At 40.4% G+C, this 20,109-nt stretch overlaps 2 protein-coding genes across 8 annotated transcripts in view; one reads left to right on the top strand and one right to left on the bottom strand.

The window, feature by feature from the left end:
• The window catches only part of taf3 (TAF3 RNA polymerase II, TATA box binding protein (TBP)-associated facto), a 27,649-nt gene extending 14,132 nt beyond the window's left edge, over positions 1–13,517 (bottom strand). For all 7 annotated transcript variants that reach the window (XR_009825408.1, XR_009825409.1, XR_009825410.1 and 4 more), the window contains exons 1-3: positions 12,531–13,517; positions 3,791–4,033; positions 1–1,188 (exon numbers count right to left, since the gene is read on the bottom strand). The exon at positions 1–1,188 is cut by the window's left edge and continues 665 nt beyond it. Coding sequence is in view for 4 of the 7 variants with exons in the window: in XM_062043033.1 (XP_061899017.1) it covers positions 1–1,188; positions 3,791–4,033; positions 12,531–12,696 (1,597 nt within the window). In the remaining 3 variants the exon portion in view is untranslated. The remainder of the gene's footprint in view (positions 1,189–3,790; positions 4,034–12,530) is intronic.
• The window catches only part of asb13b (ankyrin repeat and SOCS box containing 13b), a 44,125-nt gene continuing 37,443 nt past the window's right edge, over positions 13,428–20,109 (top strand). Inside the window, exon 1 of the mRNA XM_062043040.1 lies at positions 13,428–13,447. The gene's annotated coding sequence lies outside the window, so the exon portion shown is untranslated. The remainder of the gene's footprint in view (positions 13,448–20,109) is intronic.

Raw genomic sequence — 20,109 nt, 5'->3', positions numbered from 1 at the left:
ACATGCTCTTCTCCTCCAACATCTTCAGCAGGGGTTCGGGCGTCGGAGGCGACGCCGATCCGGACGAGACGTATTCCTCGTGATTGGGCGGCTGGTGCACCTTTCGGATCACCTCGTCGATGGAGTCGTCCATGGTCCACTTTCCCTGGCCGGGGTGCAGCTGGAGCTGAAGCGGCGTCGACGTGTCTCTGGCGGATATGCCGGCGGATATGCCGGTGGAAATGCCGGCGGATATGCCGGCGGATATGCCGGCGGAAATGCCGGCGGATATGCCGGCGGATATGCCGGCGGTCCCCGGCGGCGCTTTGGGTGTCGTCGCCTCCATAATAGTTAGTCTCCTCGGGCTGGAGAAGCCGTTGCTGTCCGAATCGGAGCCCGAAGAAAAGGCGAAAGGATCGGGCTCCCGTTCGGAGCACGCTCTGGCGATCACGGCGCTGATCGAATCTTCGATGGCCGCGTTGTCGGGCTCCAATTTGATGAAGGAGCCCTCGGCCAAGTCCTTGTCCTCCACGTTCTGACGCATGTGGATGTTTTCTTTCCCCATCCTCTCGCTCAGGACGGACAACGGCACCTTGTGCACGTTTTCCACCTTGACCTGAGGCGGAGGCGCTTTGCCCGGAACCATCTTGGGACTCCTGGGACTTTTCGGACTCTTTGTCCGGCCTGGAGATTTCTTCCTCTCCTTAGAATGTTTCGGAGAGTGGATGGGACTCCCGGCCCCCGAGGCGGCAATGACCCCCTTAGGGGACTTAGTCCTTTGTCTACCAGGCGATGAGACTTTAGGCTTTTTTCCAGGGGTGGCGAGGGCCTTCTGATCGGGGTATTTTGGAATCATAGGCTGAGGTCTGAAGGAGGGCATGGCTCCTGAGGGTGCTTCGGGTGACATGGGGTCAAGGCTATCGTGAGAGGGCAGTATGCCCGGAGGTACACGCTGAGAGTTGAGGGAGGTAAGGGGCTCCCTGGGCTCCACACCCCATTCGGGGCTCAGGCCGGGGAGCATCCGTGGCCGTTTCGACGTCGGCATCATACCCAAGTCTGCATCGGGGCTGTCCAGGGGCCTCTTCAGGGGGTAGTTCTCGTCATTGACAGTCTCGTCGTCCTCGAACTCTTCCCCCTCCTCCTCCAGCGCCACCTGCATAGCTTCGGCAGAGGTGCCCATGTCGGGAAGGACTTCTTCCTCCTCCTCTTCTGGAAGACAAAGGGACATATATTAAGTTAAAGTACCAATGATTGTCCCTGAGATCGGTAGGTTGTGGGTTCAAACCCCGGCCGAGTCATACCAAAGACTATAAAAATGGGACCCATTACCTCCCTGCTTGGCACTCAGCATCAAGGGTTGGAATTGGGGGTTAAATCACCAAAAATGATTCCCGGCCGCGGCCACCGCTGCTGCCCACTGCTCCCCTCACCTCCCAGGGGGTGAACAAGGGTGATGGGTCAAATGCAGAGAATAATTTCGCCACAACTAGTGTGTATACATGTAACGATTGATCGATACATGGATAGTAGACGTTGGAATCTTTGGGCACTTCAAGATTCTAACACGATTCAGGAAGCTATGATGTGAATAAAAATCGATTATTGATGAATCGTTAATTTATGTATATTGATCCAGTTTTACATTTCTTCTCGTTTCACTAAATAAGCGTTTATCACTTGCAACTTTTAAAAAACAGTGCATTTGTAAGAAACAGTTCAATTAATTCCCATTGCATTTATTAAATTACCGTATTTTCCAGACTATAAGGCGCACTTAAAATCCTTTTATTGCTCAAAACTCGACATTTCGCCTAATGTCTAATAGTCTATTACCATTATTGCTATGTTGTCTATTACCATTGTTGGTATATTCATTATTCCTACATTGTTGATACAAATTATTGTTACAGTGTAGGGCTGCAACAACTAATCGATTAAAATCGATTATTAAAATAGTTGCCGATTAATTTAGTCATCGATTCGTTGGATCTATGCTATGCGCTGAGTTTTTTTTTGTTTTTTTTAAAATAAACCTTTATTTATAAGCTGCAACATTTACAAACAGCTGAGAAACAATAATCAAAATAAGTATGGTGCCAGTATGCTTTTTTTCCCCCCAATAAAATACTGGATAGGATAGAAATGTAGTTTGTCTCTTTTATCCGAGTATTAATCGATTATTCGAAGTAATAATCGACAGATTAATCGATTATCAAATTAATCGTTAGTTGCAGCCCTATTACAGTGTAATAATTATTGTTACCCGTGGTAATGCCACTATGATACAACATCTGTATTATAATCCTTGAACAAAGTAAGAGTGAAACTCATGTGAATGGAGAACTGGGGGTGGGATTAAATAAATTATCTTCTTCCCACTCCCTTTCAGGCAAAACTGGACAATCGTGCATTACATACTACACATTACCTTTTGCACTATATTCATTTATATTATGTGTTGTCAACTTTGTACTTTGTTATGTCATTGCCTGAAATAAATAAATAAATGAAAAAAAAATTAAATGCACGGAATAATTATGCTTTTCGACGAACTCGAAGCAATTTTATTTGGTACATAGTGTAATGATAATTGTGACCAGTAGATGGCAGTCAAACATAAGAGATACGTGTAGACTGCACTATGATGGCAATATGACTCAAGTAAACAACACCAACATTTTATATGTTCCAATGAAAATATAGAAAATGACACATGGCGCTCGAAAATCGATCAAAATATTTTAGTACAACTTTGGTAAGCTATGAAGCCAAACCGCTTGATTGTCGGCGCATTAAACATAGGAGTATTATTATGGTGTGTGTATAAGGTAAGACATTATCCGGCGTTTTCTTTCGCAATATTATGCAAAAGCAACTTTTCTTACCTTCTGGTACCTGCTGATCTGTATTTGGGATCTGCATGAATCCAGAAAAATTGCGTGCGTCCGCCTTAGTAGTCGTCGATAAGCTTCTTCTTTTTCTCTATCTTCTTGTTATGGGACATTGTTGCCATTTCTAATATAAAGTAGTGCAAAGTTCTTACTTATATCTGTCAGTAAACTCGCCATGAAAGCGCTAAAACATACCGGTGTAGTGAGTTTACATTATTCACCCAAGAAACTTTAGTTATTAGAGAGTTCCGGTCGGACGGTTTTTCACGGGACACATTTCCGGTGTTGTTGTTTCCGGATGAGGAGATGCTGCTCCGTTATTGATTGAAGTTTTAAAGTCAGAATGTCGTTAAAACCTTTAGCGCCATCTTTTGACGCTTCTTCCACTCCCGTCCTTGCACGCTACACCGCTACAACAAAGATGACGGGGAGAAGACGCTGCCGAAGGTGAGCCACGTAAATAAGACCGCCCACAAAACGGCGCATCCGGAAGCGACTGTCAGAAAGCGACTTGAAGATGATCTGTAAAACATCATCTATGCAACATTTTGACCAAAGAACCACCATTACATGTTATGTAGACCACAAGGAACAGTTTTCCATTTAGAAAAAAATAATAATATGACTTCTTCAATGCGCCCTATAATCCGGAGTGCCTTATATATGAAAAAGTATAAAAAATAGACCATTCATCGGCAATGCGCCCTATAGTCCGGTGCGCGTTGTATATGAAAAAAGATCAAAAATAGACCATTCATCGGCAGTGCGCCTTATAGTCCGGTGCGCCTTATATATGAAAAAGATCAAAAATATACCATTTGTCGGCAGTGTGCCTTATATTCCGGTGCGCCCTATGGTCCGGAAGAAACGGTAGATACATAAGTCGCTCCTTCTCTTCCTATCGACCCAAAACAACTCACCTTCTTGTAAAGAGACCAGAGGTGGCATGTAATCAGGAATATAGTCTTTCCTTTCGTCCGCGTCATGGGCGCCGGGCGGGGGAAACTGCAGGACATTGTTCTTGCTGACGGGAAAGGTTGGCAACTGATTGGGGAAGGCCACGGGTTCCAGATTGTTGACATAATCGTCCAGTTCGTTCAGACTCACTCCCAGCAGCCTGAAAGCCTGGCTCACATCCTCCAGGACTGGGTCTGTCCTCCCATCTGGGAAGAGAGTTTAAAACATACATAATACACAGAACGTACTATATATATAATACAGAGGGCATAAAGATGTGTCAATATTGTCAGTAGGGCAACATGTAAACATGCTGTGCTCATATCATACTGCAGTGTTTTTCAACCACTGTGCCGCGGCACACGAGTGTACCGTGAGAGATTGTCTGGTGTGCCGTGGGAGATTATGTAATTTCACCTAATTGGGTTAAAAAATGTTTTTTGTAAACCAGTAATTATAATCCGCAAATGGGCCGTTGTTGACTGTGTGCTGTGTAGAGCTCGGCAGAGTAACCGTGTAATACTCTTCCACATCAGTAGGTGGCAGCAGGTAGCTAATTGTTTTGTAGATGTCGGGAACATGGTTTGTCGTGATCACAATATGCAGACGACAGCGTGGAGGTAAAAAGATATCTAATGCTTAAACCAAAAATAAACAAAAGGCAAGTGCCGCTAAGAAAAGGCATTGAAGCTTAGGGATGGGCTATGCAAAACGAAGCTAAAACTGAACGGTCTGCAAAGTCAACAAAAACAGAATGCTGGACGACAGCAAAGACTTACGGCGTATGGAGCATTAGACGGCGTCCACAAAGTACATCCGTACATCACATGACAATCAACAACAAAATAGGAGCGCAAGACAAGAACTAAAACACTACACACAGGACAACAGCAAAAAACTCAAAATAAGTCACGGCGTGATGTGACAGGTTGTGACAGTACACCTACTTTGAGACAAGAACTATAGTGATGAATGCTTAGTTGTGGTTTGAATTAATATCCAACAATTGCGAGAACAACTTTTTACTGTCAATATCGGCTGCTGAGTTTAATTTTTTTATGTTTTCTCCTGGTGATGTGCCTTGGGATTTTTTCAATGAAAAAAAAATGTGCCTTGGCTCAGAAAAGGTTGAAAAACACTGGTCTAGAGATTGGCAGAGTAACCGTGTAATACTTTCTTTCTTTCTTTCTTTCTTTCTTTTAGTTTATTTCGAACATGAACACACTTACAGTATAATACATCACACAGTTTCATATCATTTCACTTTACATCATGTCCGAAAAGGAGTAGGAAGAAGCAAAGCTTATTTAATCCTACCCCTTTCCCACTTCAGAGCGTTTACAATTATATAGAATTATTTACTGACCTTTTTATATAATAAAATAACATCTGTGAATTAGTATACACAACAGTTTTGTAATATATAATTAATTAATTCAGTCATCATTAACATACTGAGATGAAGAATATCTTACTTTCAATAATGTTGAAAGTATTTCTCATAATTATTCTTCTTTGTACTTTGTAGGCACTTTTAATTTGAACAACCTCTTAAACTGAATCATATCAGTACAATGTTTAACTTCTTTACTTAATCCATTCTATAATCTAATTCCACATACAGATATGCTAAAGGTTCTAAGTGTTGTACGTGCATACAAATGTTTTAAATAATTTTTTCCTCTAAGTTTAGATTTCTCCTCTTTAGTTGAGAAGAATTGTTGTACATTCTTTGGTAGCAGGTTACTCTTCCACATCAGTAGGTAGCAGCAGGTAGCCAATTGCTTTGTCGTGATCACAATATGCAGACGACAGCGGGAGGCAGTGTGCAGGTAAAAAAGGTATCTAATGCTTAAACCAAAAATAAACAAAAGGCATGTGCCGCTAAGAAAAGGCATTGAAGCTTAGGGATGGCTATGCAAAACGAAGCTAAAACTGAACTGGCTGCAAAGTAAACAAAAACAGAATGCTGGACGACAGCAAAGACTTACATCGTGCGGAGCAGCGGACGGCATCCACAAAGCGCATTCGTACATGGCATGACAATCAACAACAAACTAAAACACAAGACACAGGAAAACACCAAAAAACTCCAAATAAGTCACAGCGTGATTTGAATTCATATCCAACAATTGCAACTTTTTACTGTCAATATCAGCTGCTGAGTTTAATTGTTTTATGTTTTCTGCTGGTGGTGGGCCTCTGGATTTTTTTCTATGGAAGGAAAATGTGCCTTGGCTCAGAAAAGGTTGAAAAACACTGGTCTAGAGATCGGCAGAGTAACCGTGTAATACTCTTCCACATCAGTAGGTGGCAGCAGGTAGCTAATTGCTTTGTCGTGATCACAATATGCAGACGACAGCGGGAGGCAGTGTGCAGGTAAAAAAGGTATCTAACGCTTAAACCAAAAATAAACAAATGGCAAGTTCAGCCCTTTGAGACACTTGTGATGTAGGGCTATATAAATAAACATTGAATGATTGATTGATTGAAGTGCTGCTAAGAAAAGGCATTGAAGCTTAGGGATTGCTATGCAAAACGAAGCTAAAACTGAACTGGCTGCAAATGTAGAGAGTCTTATTCTGCGTTCTGTAGTTTTTTAAATAAAAGACACTTCACCATGCCGTCGGTTCAGTATTTATTGGCAACCTGGGTTGGAAACACGAAACAACACATACAGGTCTCAACTTTCTGGCGGACTGATATCTGCTCCTTGCACTCAAAAGTCCGAAGGAAGAGGAGGTAACAAACATTCATTCATATAAAAATAAGAATAAATTAAATTACATTAACAAAAACGTTTTATCACAAAATAACAGAGGTGGGACCAAGTCATTGCTTTGCAAGTCACAAGTAAGTCTCAAGTCTTTGCCCTCAAGTCTCGAGTCAAGTCCCGAGTCAAGACAGGCAAGTCCCGAGTCAAGTCCAAAGTCAAGACTAGAAAGTCTCAAGTCAAGTCCCAAGTCCTGCATTTTGAGTTTCGAGTCCTTTCAAGTCCTTTTAACCACAGACTAATATTTTTACACAGATTGTGTATGCTTTTAAAACGCTGTATTTATTTATTAAAACAAGTGCATTTGAAATTGCAGGAAAAAAAATGGTGCTGACATTGCAATTCATAATAGCACTATTAACCAGTCATTTTAATAGTTTAAACAATTTTAAACATTTAACTCATTCCTTTACAGAATAAACACATTTGCAAAAACAAACATTAACATACTATTGGTTGTATTTTATGAAAATAACATTACCACAAAGTTGAGAAGGAGCAAAGATCTTCAATATTTGTATGTGAGAATCACAAAGAAATCTTCTGGGGGAGGATGACGCCCCTACAGGGGTTTGGTTTACAAACTTTCAGCCCCACCTACAACAAAATTCACCAGCCGCCACTGATTATGATGCATTCTCATTTTAGGCAAAGTATAAGACAATACTTTCTTAACAGTATAATTGTAACCAGGAATAAGTCTTCAAGTAACAATATTCAAATACTAACATTGTTGGGTAAGACAGCATTTGGTTTTATTCTGAATCCAGTGAAACAGATTGGTGGTTTTAGCTGATATAAAGACTTTCAGGTGTGTATATATGTTTAAGTATTTGGCAGACGCTTTTATCCAAAGCGACATACATAAAAAATAGATATAAAACAATCACTGTAAACATTATCATTTAAGGGAAGAATGTAATACAAAATATCAATACAAAGTGTCAAGACAGAATAAACTCTCTGCTGCTGCAGCAACAGAGTTACAGTCTATAGGTCCCTAAAATATATACATATCTAATGTATTCATACATTGTTTATGTAGGATATACGCATGTATATATAATCTAATCATATTGTTTCTTCAACTTAAAAATAGCTGACCGTATTTTCCCCCTTCTCTGGGCTTATATTCCCAGTTTTGATCTCGGACGTCTGGTCATTTATAGCGTATAAGAATATTATATTACTGTTAAGCAAACTATGAATAATAAAAACGCCAAAACATGTGTCCGTTATCATAGCTACACGCATGACAAAAAAAACGCGTGAAAATCAGTGGTATTCAGTGAGGTAAGATTAATTAAATTTGCTGACAGTTCATTGCTCCTGCCAAATGAATTGCACTGAGTGGAGCGGATCACCACTCCAAGATGGCGGCTCCGCGTCTCGTCTGCGTCAGTAGGCAGTAGCGCTCAATGCTGCGTACCCTTATAAGATGTCTATGGTTATAACGTTAGCAGTGAGTTTACAGCCTCGCTGATTTAACTACACAGCAAATAAAAGTCATGTTACTTAGCCAATAAACGTTAGCTTACATTCAAAACTTACCCTTCTTTGTGCAACTTCAAATGTCGAACGAAGTTGGAAGTTGTTGCGTCTCCGTCTGTAATATTCGAACTGCGTGATTTGCATACGGCAATTCGTTTTTTGTTGACCAAGTCGTAGTTTTTATACCCGAACGAAACCAACTTTGGCATAATTGTTTCTCACTGCCGCATTGTTTGACAACTCATGTTCGGTGGTTGTCCTGCAATTGGATTGGATGAGAGCTGTGGGATGAAAACAACGTAGATCTAATTTGATTGGCTGTTGTACTGACAGCACACACGCTGACAAGCAGCACACACGCTTATAGACACAGACGTATAAAATGAAAGATACGGAGCGCTCCCAAATAACGTTTTAAGGTTTGGGTTTTGGGGAAAGTAGCAAGTCATGTCAAGTCAAAAGCCTCAAGTCCAAGTGAAGTCACAAGTCATTGATGTTAAAGTCTAAGTCGAGTTGCAAGTCTCTTTACATTTTGTCAAGTCGAGTCTAAAGTCATCAAATTCATGACTCGAGTCTGACTCGAGTCCAAGTCATGTGACTCGAGTCCACACCTCTGCAAAATAATAATAATGCACAAATCCACATACCTGGGTCGGAAACACGAAACAACACATACAGGTCTCAACTTTCTGGCGGACTGATATCTGCTACTGTGTGGTGTAAATACCATGCGTAAATACTACCAAACAATTCACACAGTCGACGCTCTACTTCTAAATAAACGACATTGTGCATAAAAATTACTTTAAACAACACATCACTTGTACCCACAACATTATTGGGTTAACTTTTAAAGTATCTAGGAACGTTTAGGAAGAATATTTACAATATGAAGAAACACGGAGCAGTAAAGAACTATTACCTTGCACTCAAAAGTCAGAAGGAAGAGGAAGTAAACAGCCGAAAAAACAGCAAAGACACTTCCCGTACAGGGCATCCGGTTCTTCAAACTAAAAGCGATACTTCAAAATAAAATATAACACCCTGTCTAGTTCATAATATAGCGCAACAACATCACACTATTACACAAAGTAAACAAAAACAGAATGCTGGACGACAGCAAAGACTTACAGTGTGTGGAGCAGCGGACGGCGTCCACAAAGCGCATCCGTACATGACATGACAATCAACAACAAACTAAAACACTACACACAGGAAAACGCCAAAAAACTCCAAACAAGTCACGGCGTGATGTGACCAGTCGTGACAGCACACCTACTTTGAGACAAGAGCTATAGTGATGCATGCTTAGTTATGGTTTGAATTCATATCCAACAATTGCGACTTTTTACTGTCAATATTAGCTGCTGAATTCTATTTTTTAATGTTTTCTGCCTCAAGATTTTTTCTAGGGAAGAAAATGTGTCTTGGCTCAGAAAAGGTTGAAAAACACTGTCATACTGTCCTTTTTTTTTTTACACGTCAACTTCCGCTAGGCGCCAATAGTCCGCGAACAACAACGTGATCGTCTACTCAAGTACAGAGACTGGCTGCAAAGTAAACAAAAACAGAATACGGGACGACAGCAAAGACTTACAGTGTGCGGAGCAGCGGACGGCGTCCACAAAGCGCATCCGTCCATGACATGACAATCAACAACAAAATAGGAGCGCGAGACAAGAACTAAAACACTACACACACGAAAACACCATATAAGTCACGGCGTGAGGTGACAGCACACCTACTTTGAGACAAGAGCTATAGTGATGCATGCTTGGTTACGGTTTGAATTCATATCCAACAATTGCGACTTTTTACTGTCAATATTAGCTGCTGAATTCTATTTTTTTAATGTTTTCTGCCTCAAGATTTTTTCTAGGGAAAAAAATGTGTCTTGGCTCAGAAAAGGTAGAAAAACACTGTCATACTGTCCTTTTTTTTTTTTTACACGTCAACTTCCGCTAGGCGCCAATAGTCCGCGAACAACAATGTGATCGTCTACTCAGGTAAAGAGACTGGCTGCAAAGTAAACAAAAACAGAATACTGGACGACAGCAAAGACTTGCAGTGTGCGGAGCAGCGGATGGCGTCCACAAAGCGCATCCGTCCATGACACGACAATCGACAACAAAATAGGAGCACGAGACAAGTACTAAAACACTACACACACGAAAACACCATATAAGTCACGGCGTGATGTGACAGGTGGTGACAGCACACCTACTTTGAGACAAGAGCTATAGTGATGCATGCTTGGTTATGGTTTGAATTCATATCCAACAATTGCGACTTTTTACTGTCAATATTAGCTGCTGAATTCTATTTTTTAATGTTTTCTGCCTCAAGATTTTTTCTAGGGAAAAAAATGTGTCTTGGCTCAGAAAAGGTTTAAAACCCAGTCATACTGTCTTTTTTTTACACGTCAACTTCCTCTAGGCGCCAATAGTCCGCGAACAACAATGTGATCGTCTACTCAGGTAAAGAGACTGGCTGCAAAGTAAACAAAAACAGAATACTGGACGACAGCAAAGACTTACAGTGTGCGGAGCAGCGGACGGCGTCCACAAAGCGCATCCGTCCATGACATGACAATCAACAACAAAATAGGAGCGCGAGACAAGAATTAAAACACTACACACACGAAAACACCATATAAGTCACGGCGTGATGTGACAGGTGGTGACAGCACACCTACTTTGAGACAAGAGCTATAGTGATGCATGCTTGGTTACGGTTTGAATTCATATCCAACAATTGCGACTTTTTACTGTCAATATTAGCTGCTGAATTCTATTTTTTTAATGTTTTCTGGCTCAAGATTTTTTCTAGGGAAAAAAATGTGTCTTGGCTCAGAAAAGGTTGAAAAACACTGTCATACTGTCTTTTTTTTTTTTTTTTTTTTTACACGTCAACTTCCGCTAGGCGCCAATAGTCCGCGAACAACAACGTGATCGTCTACTCAGGTAAAGAGACTGGCTGCAAAGTAAACAAAAACAGAATACTGGACGACAGCAAAGACTTGCAGTGTGCGGAGCAGCGGACGGCGTCCACAAAGCGCATCCGTCCATGACATGACAATCAACAACAAAATAGGAGCGCGAGACAAGAACTAAAACACTACACACACGAAAACACCATATAAGTCACGGCGTGATGTGACAGGTGGTGACAGCACACCTACTTTGAGACAAGAGCTATAGTGATGCATGCTTGGTTATGGTTTGAATTCATATCCAACAATTGCGACTTTTTACTGTCAATATTAGCTGCTGAATTCTATTTTTTAATGTGCTCTGCTTCAAGATTTTTTCTAGGGAAAAAAATGAAAAGGTTGAAAAACACTGTCATACTGTCCTTTTTTTTTTTTTTTACACGTCAACTTCCGCTAGGCGCCAATAGTCCGCGAACAACCACGTGATCGTCTACTCAAGTAAAGAGACTGGCTGCAAAGTAAACAAAAACAGAATACTGGACGACAGCAAAGACTTGCAGTGTGCGGAGCAGCGGACGGCGTCCACAAAGCGCATCCGTCCATGACATGACAATCAACAACAAAATAGGAGCGCGAGACAAGAACTAAAACACTACACACACGAAAACACCATATAAGTCACGGCGTGATGTGACAGGTGGTGACAGCACACCTACTTTGAGACAAGAGCTATTGTGATGCATGCTTGGTTATGGTTTGAATTCATATCCAACAATTGCGAGAATGACTTTTTACTGTCAATATCGGCTGCTGAGTTTCATTTTTTGTTTTCTGCTTGTGGTGTACCTCAAGATGGAAAAAAATGTGTCTTGGCTCAGAAAAGGTTGAAAAACACTGTCATACTGTCCTTTTTTTTTTTTACACGTCAACTTCCGCTAGGCGCCAATAGTCCGCGAACAACAACGTGATCGTCTACTCAAGTAAAGAGACTGGCTGCAAAGTAAACATAAACAGAATACTGGACGACAGCAAAGACTTGCAGTGTGCGGAGCAGCGGATGGCGTCCACAAAGCGCAGCCGTCCATGACATGACGATCAACAACAAAATAGGAGCGCGAGACAAGAACTAAAACACTACACACACGAAAACACCATATAAGTCACGGCGTGATGTGACAGGTGGTGACAGCACACCTACTTTGAGACAAGAGCTATAGTGATGCATGCTTGGTTATGGTTTGAATTCATATCCAACAATTGCGAGAATGACTTTTTACTGTCAATATCGGCTGCTGAGTTTCATTTTTTTATGTTTTCTGCTTGTGGTGTACCTCAAGATGGAAAAAAATGTGCCTCGGCTCAGAAAAGGTTGAAAAACACTTGTCATACTGTACTTTTTTTGGTCAACTTCCGCTAGGCGGCACTACTCCGCGAACAACAACGTGATCGTCTACTCAAGTAAACGAGCAAAAAACATGTAATCGGGGAATATATCAGATGCACTTACAGAGCTCAGAGTATCGATGACACACTCTGCCCATCTGCTGAATGTACCGATGCAGCACATCGGACAGCAGATCGCACGCAGTGAGTTGAACCGCATCCCAGCCGAGAGCCTGGCAGATCTGCGCCACCGAAACACGCAGCAGCGAGCGGGCATAGCTCTCGCACATCTCGCTGGCTCGTTCGCAGGACTTAAATCCCGGTCAATCCCGCCTCCAAATGACGCCCGAGGTGTTCATGTTTCGCCAGACCCCCGGTGGGGCGCGAAGAAACCCCGCTGGAGCGGTCAACTTTGCTCCTCTACTTCAGTATGTGCCTTGGCGCTTTTGCCAGAGTCGCCATCTTGATTTCACTCGATAGACCCATCCCCGAAATGCGGACTGCGCATGCGCACAGGCCCGCGTCGACCCCTGCGCAGCGCCTGCCGGTTTTGAGTCGGTCGGTGTCATGCCGCGTTCCAGGACAACTGGGAAGACAGACATTTCATAGTGAAACGTTCCCAAAATCCACGGAAGAAATATTCCATTAAAACTAAACAATAAGAGTGTGGAATTGTCTCTATAAACGAATACTATCTTATCGTGGTCGTCCTCATGTTTTTGTACATGTCCGACATACGTGTCGCTCTCTAAACAACATAATGATAACAATAAACAATAAAACGTCTAAAAAGCTCTACTATATTTCAATCATGTCATCTTTCCCGAAACTTAAATGTAACGAAGGCACCCATCTTGGTTTTCAAATGGTTGTGACGAATCATTCCCGAGGTAACCTGAACGCAGCATACAAATCACGTGCTCTACAAACGGCCACCAAAACCCCCCAGTCTACGAACCTGTTTTCGTATTAATGGCGACGGCAACGACAAAGACGACGCGCCAAGTGATAAAAAAAATATTCACATCTTTTTGCCCTGAGGTGAGAAGAAACCACCAATTTTATCTGTATTGCGACACAAATCAGTTTGCGTCCATTTTTCGCTTCTCCCCCCCGCCAAGTGACGCGAATGGCCGACGTCATCGAGTTAAGTGAAACCGGAAGTACCGCTGAACATTTGTATACTTTTTATTTGCACACACAAACTACAACAAACACGCATAATTAAAACAATTGTGTGCGAACGGTTGAGATACTCTTTAGGTATTGTAAAGCCACCTCTATTAAAGGCGGGAGAGGACAGTTTGGAGCTTCCGGTCTCATTTCCTCCCGTGACCGCTGTCAAATTAAAATAATAAATGGTACAATATTTTTTACAATGTCATTTATTTATATTATAATGATTGTATTATGACTAAACACAAACACAAGATTGAAACAACGTGCTTTCTGACAATGTTAAATCAATGTTGGGTTCTGACGTTGATTTGACCATTAAAATTAGGTAATTTCCTAACCAATATATTACAACACAAATATAACATGCTTTTTGACGACATTTAATCAATGTTGAGTTCTGACGTTGACTTAACCATTGAATTTTGGTCATTTCCTAACCAATATTCCACAACACAAATACAACATTGAAACAACATGCTTTTTGACGACGTTTAATCAATGTTGAGTTCCGACGTTGACTTAACCATTGAATTTTGGTCATTTCCTAACCAATATTCCACAACACAAATACAAAACATTGAAACAACATGCTTTTTGACGACGTTTAATCAATGTGGGGTTCTGAGGTTGATTTGACCATTGCATTCACAAACAAGGACGGGGGCGAGGGTCACCACTTTGTCAACGAATGCGTGAGCAAATTGCCCAACAGTTTAAGAACAACATTTCTCAACCAGCTATTTTGCAAGGAATTTAGGGATTTCACCATCTACGGTCTGTAATATCATCAAAAGATTCAGAGAATCTGGAGAAATCACTGCGCGGAAGTGATGATATTACGGAATTTCCATCCCTCAGGCGGTACTGCATTAAAAACCGACATCAGTGTGTAAAGGATATCACCACATGGGCTAAGGAACACTTCAGAAAAACACTGTCAGTAACTACTGTTCGTCACTACATCTGTAAGTGCAAGTTAAAACTCTACTATGCAAAGCAAAAGCCATTTATCAACAACACCCAGAAACGCCACCGGCTTTGCTGGGCCCGAGCTCATCTAAGATGGACTGATGCAAAGTGGAAAAGTGTTCTGTGGTCTGACGAGTCCACATTTCAAATTGTTTTTGGAAACTGTGGACGTCGTGTCCTGCGGAACAAAGAGGAAAAGAACCATCCGGATTGTTATAGGGGCAAAGTGTAAAAGCCAGCATGTGAGATGGTATGGGGGTGTATTAGTGCCCAAGGCATGGGTAACTTACACATCTGTGAAGGCACCATTAATGTTGAAAGGTACATACAGGTTTTGGAGCAACGTATGTTGCCATCCAAGCAACGTTACCATGGACGCCCCTGCTTATTTCAGCAAGACAATGCCAAGCCACATGTTACAACAGCGTGGCTTCATAGTAAAAGAGTGCAGGTATTAGACTGGCCTGCCTGTAGTCCAGACCTGTCTACCATTGAAAATGTGTGGCGCATTATGAAGCCTAAAATACCACAACGGAGACCCCCGGACTGTTGAACAACTTAAGCTGTACATCAAGCAAGAATGGGAAAGAATTCCACCTGAAAAGCTTCAAAAATGTGTCTCCTCAGTTCCCAAACGTTTACTGAGTGTTGTTAAAAGGAAAGGCCATGTAACACAGTGGTTAAAATGCCCCCGTGCCAACTTGTTTGCAATGTGTTGCTGCCATTAAATTCTAAGTTAATGATTATTTGCAACAAAAAAAAAGAAGTTTCTCAGTTTTAACATTAAATATCTTGTCTTTGCAGTCCATTCAATTGAATATAAGTTGAAAAGGATTTGCAAATCATTGTATTCTGTTTTTATTTACCATTTACACAACTTGCTAACTTCACTGGGTTTTTTTAATTAATTTTTTACATAAAGCCCTCAAAGTTCTTTAAATATATTAAGAAATGTTTGGTAAGAAATCAAAGTCATCATTTTTTTGATGTGTGTTGCCCAGAAGAGGTTCAGGGAATAAAACAATAGCAATGGTCCAAACAAGGTTTCAATCCGTCAAACATCACAAAAAACGCGGACTATGCATGTTTCAGAATCAACAAATGAATCAAGTATGTTGATAAAAGTCCTATTACTAATAAAAAGTGACAAAAGTATACAATCGCGAGCATATAAAGAGTCTTCAGTGGCTCTTGACAGTATTTATGCTGTAGAAGTTTGTAGATCTCTCGTTACAACAAGTCAGCTCTAAAGACACTTCAGACTGTACAGACCTTTGACCGGTGCACCCACATAAACCCTCAATCTATTTAGTCTTCACTGGCTTCCAGTCAAAGTCCGCACGGAGTTAAGATTTTAGTCCGGACTTTCCGTGAATTGCATGGTGGGGCCCCCAAATATGTTACTGATTCGTGCCCCTAGACTTCAGGACGCAGTCTTGGATCTTCAGATCTCCAAAAGATGCCAAAAACTCATTTGAAAACTTCCCTTTTTAGTGAACATTTTAGTTAATGGACTTTAAAAAAAAATCCTTTTTGTGTGGCCACTTTAAAAAAAAAAAGTTTTAATTCCCCCATGTTTTGTACAGCGCTTTGTGATTTGTATCTGTGAAACATGCTTTAGAAATAAAATTTACTTACCGTATTTTTCGGAGTGTAAGTCGCACCGGCCGAAAATGCATAATAAAGAAGGAAAAAAACATATATAAGTCGCATTTTTGGGGGAAATTTATTTGATAAAACCCAACACCACGAATAGACATTTGAAAGGCAATTTAAAATAAATAAAGAATAGTGAACAACGGGCTGAATAAGTGTACGTTATATGAGGCATAAATAACCAACTGAGAACGTGCCTGGTATGTTAACATAACATATTATGGTAAGAGTCATTCAAATAACTATAACATATAGAACATGCTACACGTTTACCAATCTGTCACTCGTAATCGCTAAATCCCATGAAATCTTATACGTCTAGTCTCTTACGTGAATGAGCTAAATAATATTATTTGATATTTTACGCTAGTGTGTTAATCATTTCACACATAAGTCGCTCCTGAGTATAAGTCGCACCCCCGGCCAAACTATGAAAAAAACTGCGACTTATAGTCAGAAAAATACGGTACTTAAGGTCCACCTATTGGATGTAGTGTTGTCCTGATACCAATATTTTAGTACGGGTACCGGTACCAAAATGTATTTCGATACTTTTCTAAATAAGGGCACCATAAAAAATGGCATTTTTTGGATTTATTTTAACAAAAAATCTTAGGGTACATTAAACATGTTTCTTATTGCAATTTAGTCCTTAAATAAAATAGTGAACATACTAGACAACTTGTCTTTTAGTGGTAAGTAAATAAACAAAGGCTCCTAATTTAGCTGCTGACATTCTATTATTTTGTCTAAATTATGAGGGACAAACTGTAAAAATTGATTATTAATCCACTTGTTCATTTACTGTTAATATCTGCTTACTTTCTCTTTCAACATGTTCTATCTACACTTCTGTTAAAATGTAATAATCACTTATTCTTCTCTTGTTTGATACTTTACATCAGTTTTGGATGATACCACAAATTTAGGTATCGATCCGATACCAAGTCGTTACAGGATCATACATTGGTCATATTCAAAGTCCTCATGTGTCCAGGGACATATTTCCTGAGTTTATAAACATAATATGAATTTTCTTTTAAATCATAGTATCGACTAGATACGCTCCTGTACTTGGTATCATTACAGTGGATGTTAGGTGTAGATCCACCCATGGCATTTGTTTACATTCGGGGTGCTAGCTTGCTGTCAGCTATCGTATCCTCCTACCAGAGGTGTGGACTCGAGTCACATGACTTGGACTCGAGTCAGACTCGAGTCATGAATTTGATGACTTTAGACTCGACTTGACAAAATGTAAAGAGACTTGCAACTCGACTTAGACTTTAACATCAATGACTTGTGACTTCACTTGGACTTGAGCCTTTTGACTTGACATGACTTGCCACTTTCCCCAAAACCTAAAGTTTAAAAAGTTATTTGGGAGCGCTCCGTAGCTTTAATTTTGTACGTGTCTGTCTATCAGCGTGTGTGCTGCGTGTCAGCGTGTGTGCTCTCAGTACAACAGCCAATCAAATTAGATCTACATTGTTTTCATCGCACAGCATTCAGCCAATCAAATTGCAGGACAACCAATGAACAAGAGTTGTCAAACAACGCGCCAGTGAGAAAGATTTATACCAAAGTTGGTTTCGTTCGGGTATAAAAACTGCGACTTGGTCAACAAAAAACGAATTGCCGTATGCAAATCACGCAGTTCGAATATTACAGACGGAGACGCAACAACTTCCAACTTCGTTCGACATTTGAAGTTGCACAAAGAAGGGTAAGTTTTGAATGTAAGCTAACGTTTATTGGCTAAGTAACATGACTTTTATTTGCTGTGTAGTTAAATCAGTGAGGCTGTAAACTCACTGCTAACGTCATAACCATAGACATCTTATAAGTAGACGCAGCATCGAGTGCTACTGCTTACTGGCGCAGACGAGACGCGGGGCCGCCATCTTGGAGTGGTGATCCGCTCCACTCAGTGCAATTCATTTGGCAGGAGCAATGAACTGTCAGCGCATTTAATTCATTTTACCTCACTGAATACCACTCATTTTCAGCTATGATAACGGACACATGTTTTATTATTCATAGTTTGCTTAACAGTAATAGAATATTCTTATATGCTATAAGTGACCAGACGTCCGAGATCAAAACTGGGAATATAAGCCCAGAGAAGGGGGAAAAAAACGGTCAGCTATTTTTAAGTTGAAGAAACAATATAATTAGGTTATATATACATGCGTATATCCTACATAAACAATGTATGAATACATTAGATATCTATATATCTTATAGACCGTATCTCTGTTGCTGCAGCAGCAGGGAGTTTATTCTGTCTTGACACTTTGTATAGATATTTTGTATTACATTATTCCCTTAAATGATAATGTTTACAGTGATTGTTATATATGTATTTTTTATGTATGTCGCTTTGGATAAAAGCGTCTGCCAAATACTTATATATAAACACCTGAAAGTCTTTATATCAGCTAAAACCACCAATCTGTTTCACTGGATTCAGAATAAAACCAAATGCTGTCTTACCCAACAATGTTAGTATTTGAATATTGTTACTTGAAGACTTATTCCTGGTTACAATTATACTGTTAAGAAAGTATTGTCTTATATTTTGCCTAAAATGAGAATGCATCATAATCAGTGGCGGCTGGTGAATTTTGTTTTAGGTGGGGCTGAAAGTTTGTAAACCAAACCCCTGTAGGGGCGTCATCCTCCCCCAGAAGATTTGTTTGTGATTTTCACATACAAATATTGAAGATCTTTGCTCCTTCTTAACTCTGTGGTAATGTTATTTTCATAAAATACAACCAAAAGTACATTAATGTTAAATCTTACTTGTGAAAAGTAATCCCCCGATTCCTATTTTCAACAGTCCGCTCATTTGAGCAGGAAAACGCTGAACACCAGCCCGGCATCTTTGTTTTCTACCTGTCAACTGTCAGTTTAGGCTGCTCGCCGGCTCCTCATCACCACTTCAAGATGCAATTTGCTCGCGTCACAGCAACCAATACTGCGTCTACTTATAAGATGTCTATGGTTATAACATCATTTCAAACACAGCAATATGTTGCGTCCACTGCAGTTTGCTTCCTTATTCATACTTTTTGTCAAGTGATTTTTTTAAGCAGGGTTGCATGAGGTACCTAGACATAACGTTACGTTAGTCATTGTATCACACACAGTAACATAACGTTAGACGGCGGTCAGCAGCACCGCATATTTTAGCCACCTACAAAAAGACAAACATAGTCAAATAAAGGTCAGTTAAAATGTATACTATATTAAGAATATGTGTACATATTGCATAGGGCCCTGACATCTAAAAAGTTCAACTCTGTTCATTGTTATGTTCATGTATTTGTTATGTTTTTCATGTGTACGCACACATAAACACACATACAGTATGAGATGAGATCAATGAGATAAGGTAAGAACAGAATAGAAACTGCTGTGGAACTAGTTACAATGCAATATGCCATGGAAATACAATGTTAACACTTTTGTACAAATAAGTACAGTTGCACTTGTTTTTGCAAATGTGTTTATTCTGTAAAGGAATGAGTTAAATGTTTAAAATTGTTTAAACTATTAAAATGACTGGTTAATAGTGCTATTATGAATTGCAATGTTAGTACTATTTTTTTTCCTGCTATTTCAAATGCACTTGTTTTAATAAATAAATACAGCGGTTTAAAAGCATACACAATCTGTGTAAAAATATTAGTCTGTGGTTAAAAGGACTTGAAAGGACTCGAAACTCAAAATGCAGGACTTGTGACTTGACTTGAGACTTTCCAGTCTTGACTTTGGACTTGACTCGGGACTTGCCTGTCTTGACTCGGGACTTGACTCGAGACTTGAGGGCAAAGACTTGAGACTTACTTGTGACTTGCAAAGCAATGACTTGGTCCCACCTCTGCCTCCTACGG

Source organism: Entelurus aequoreus, linkage group LG03 (assembly GCF_033978785.1).
Source record: "Entelurus aequoreus isolate RoL-2023_Sb linkage group LG03, RoL_Eaeq_v1.1, whole genome shotgun sequence".
In the NCBI taxonomy this organism is placed as follows: domain Eukaryota; kingdom Metazoa; phylum Chordata; class Actinopteri; order Syngnathiformes; family Syngnathidae; genus Entelurus; species Entelurus aequoreus.
This window is presented reverse-complemented; position numbering and strand designations above follow the sequence as displayed.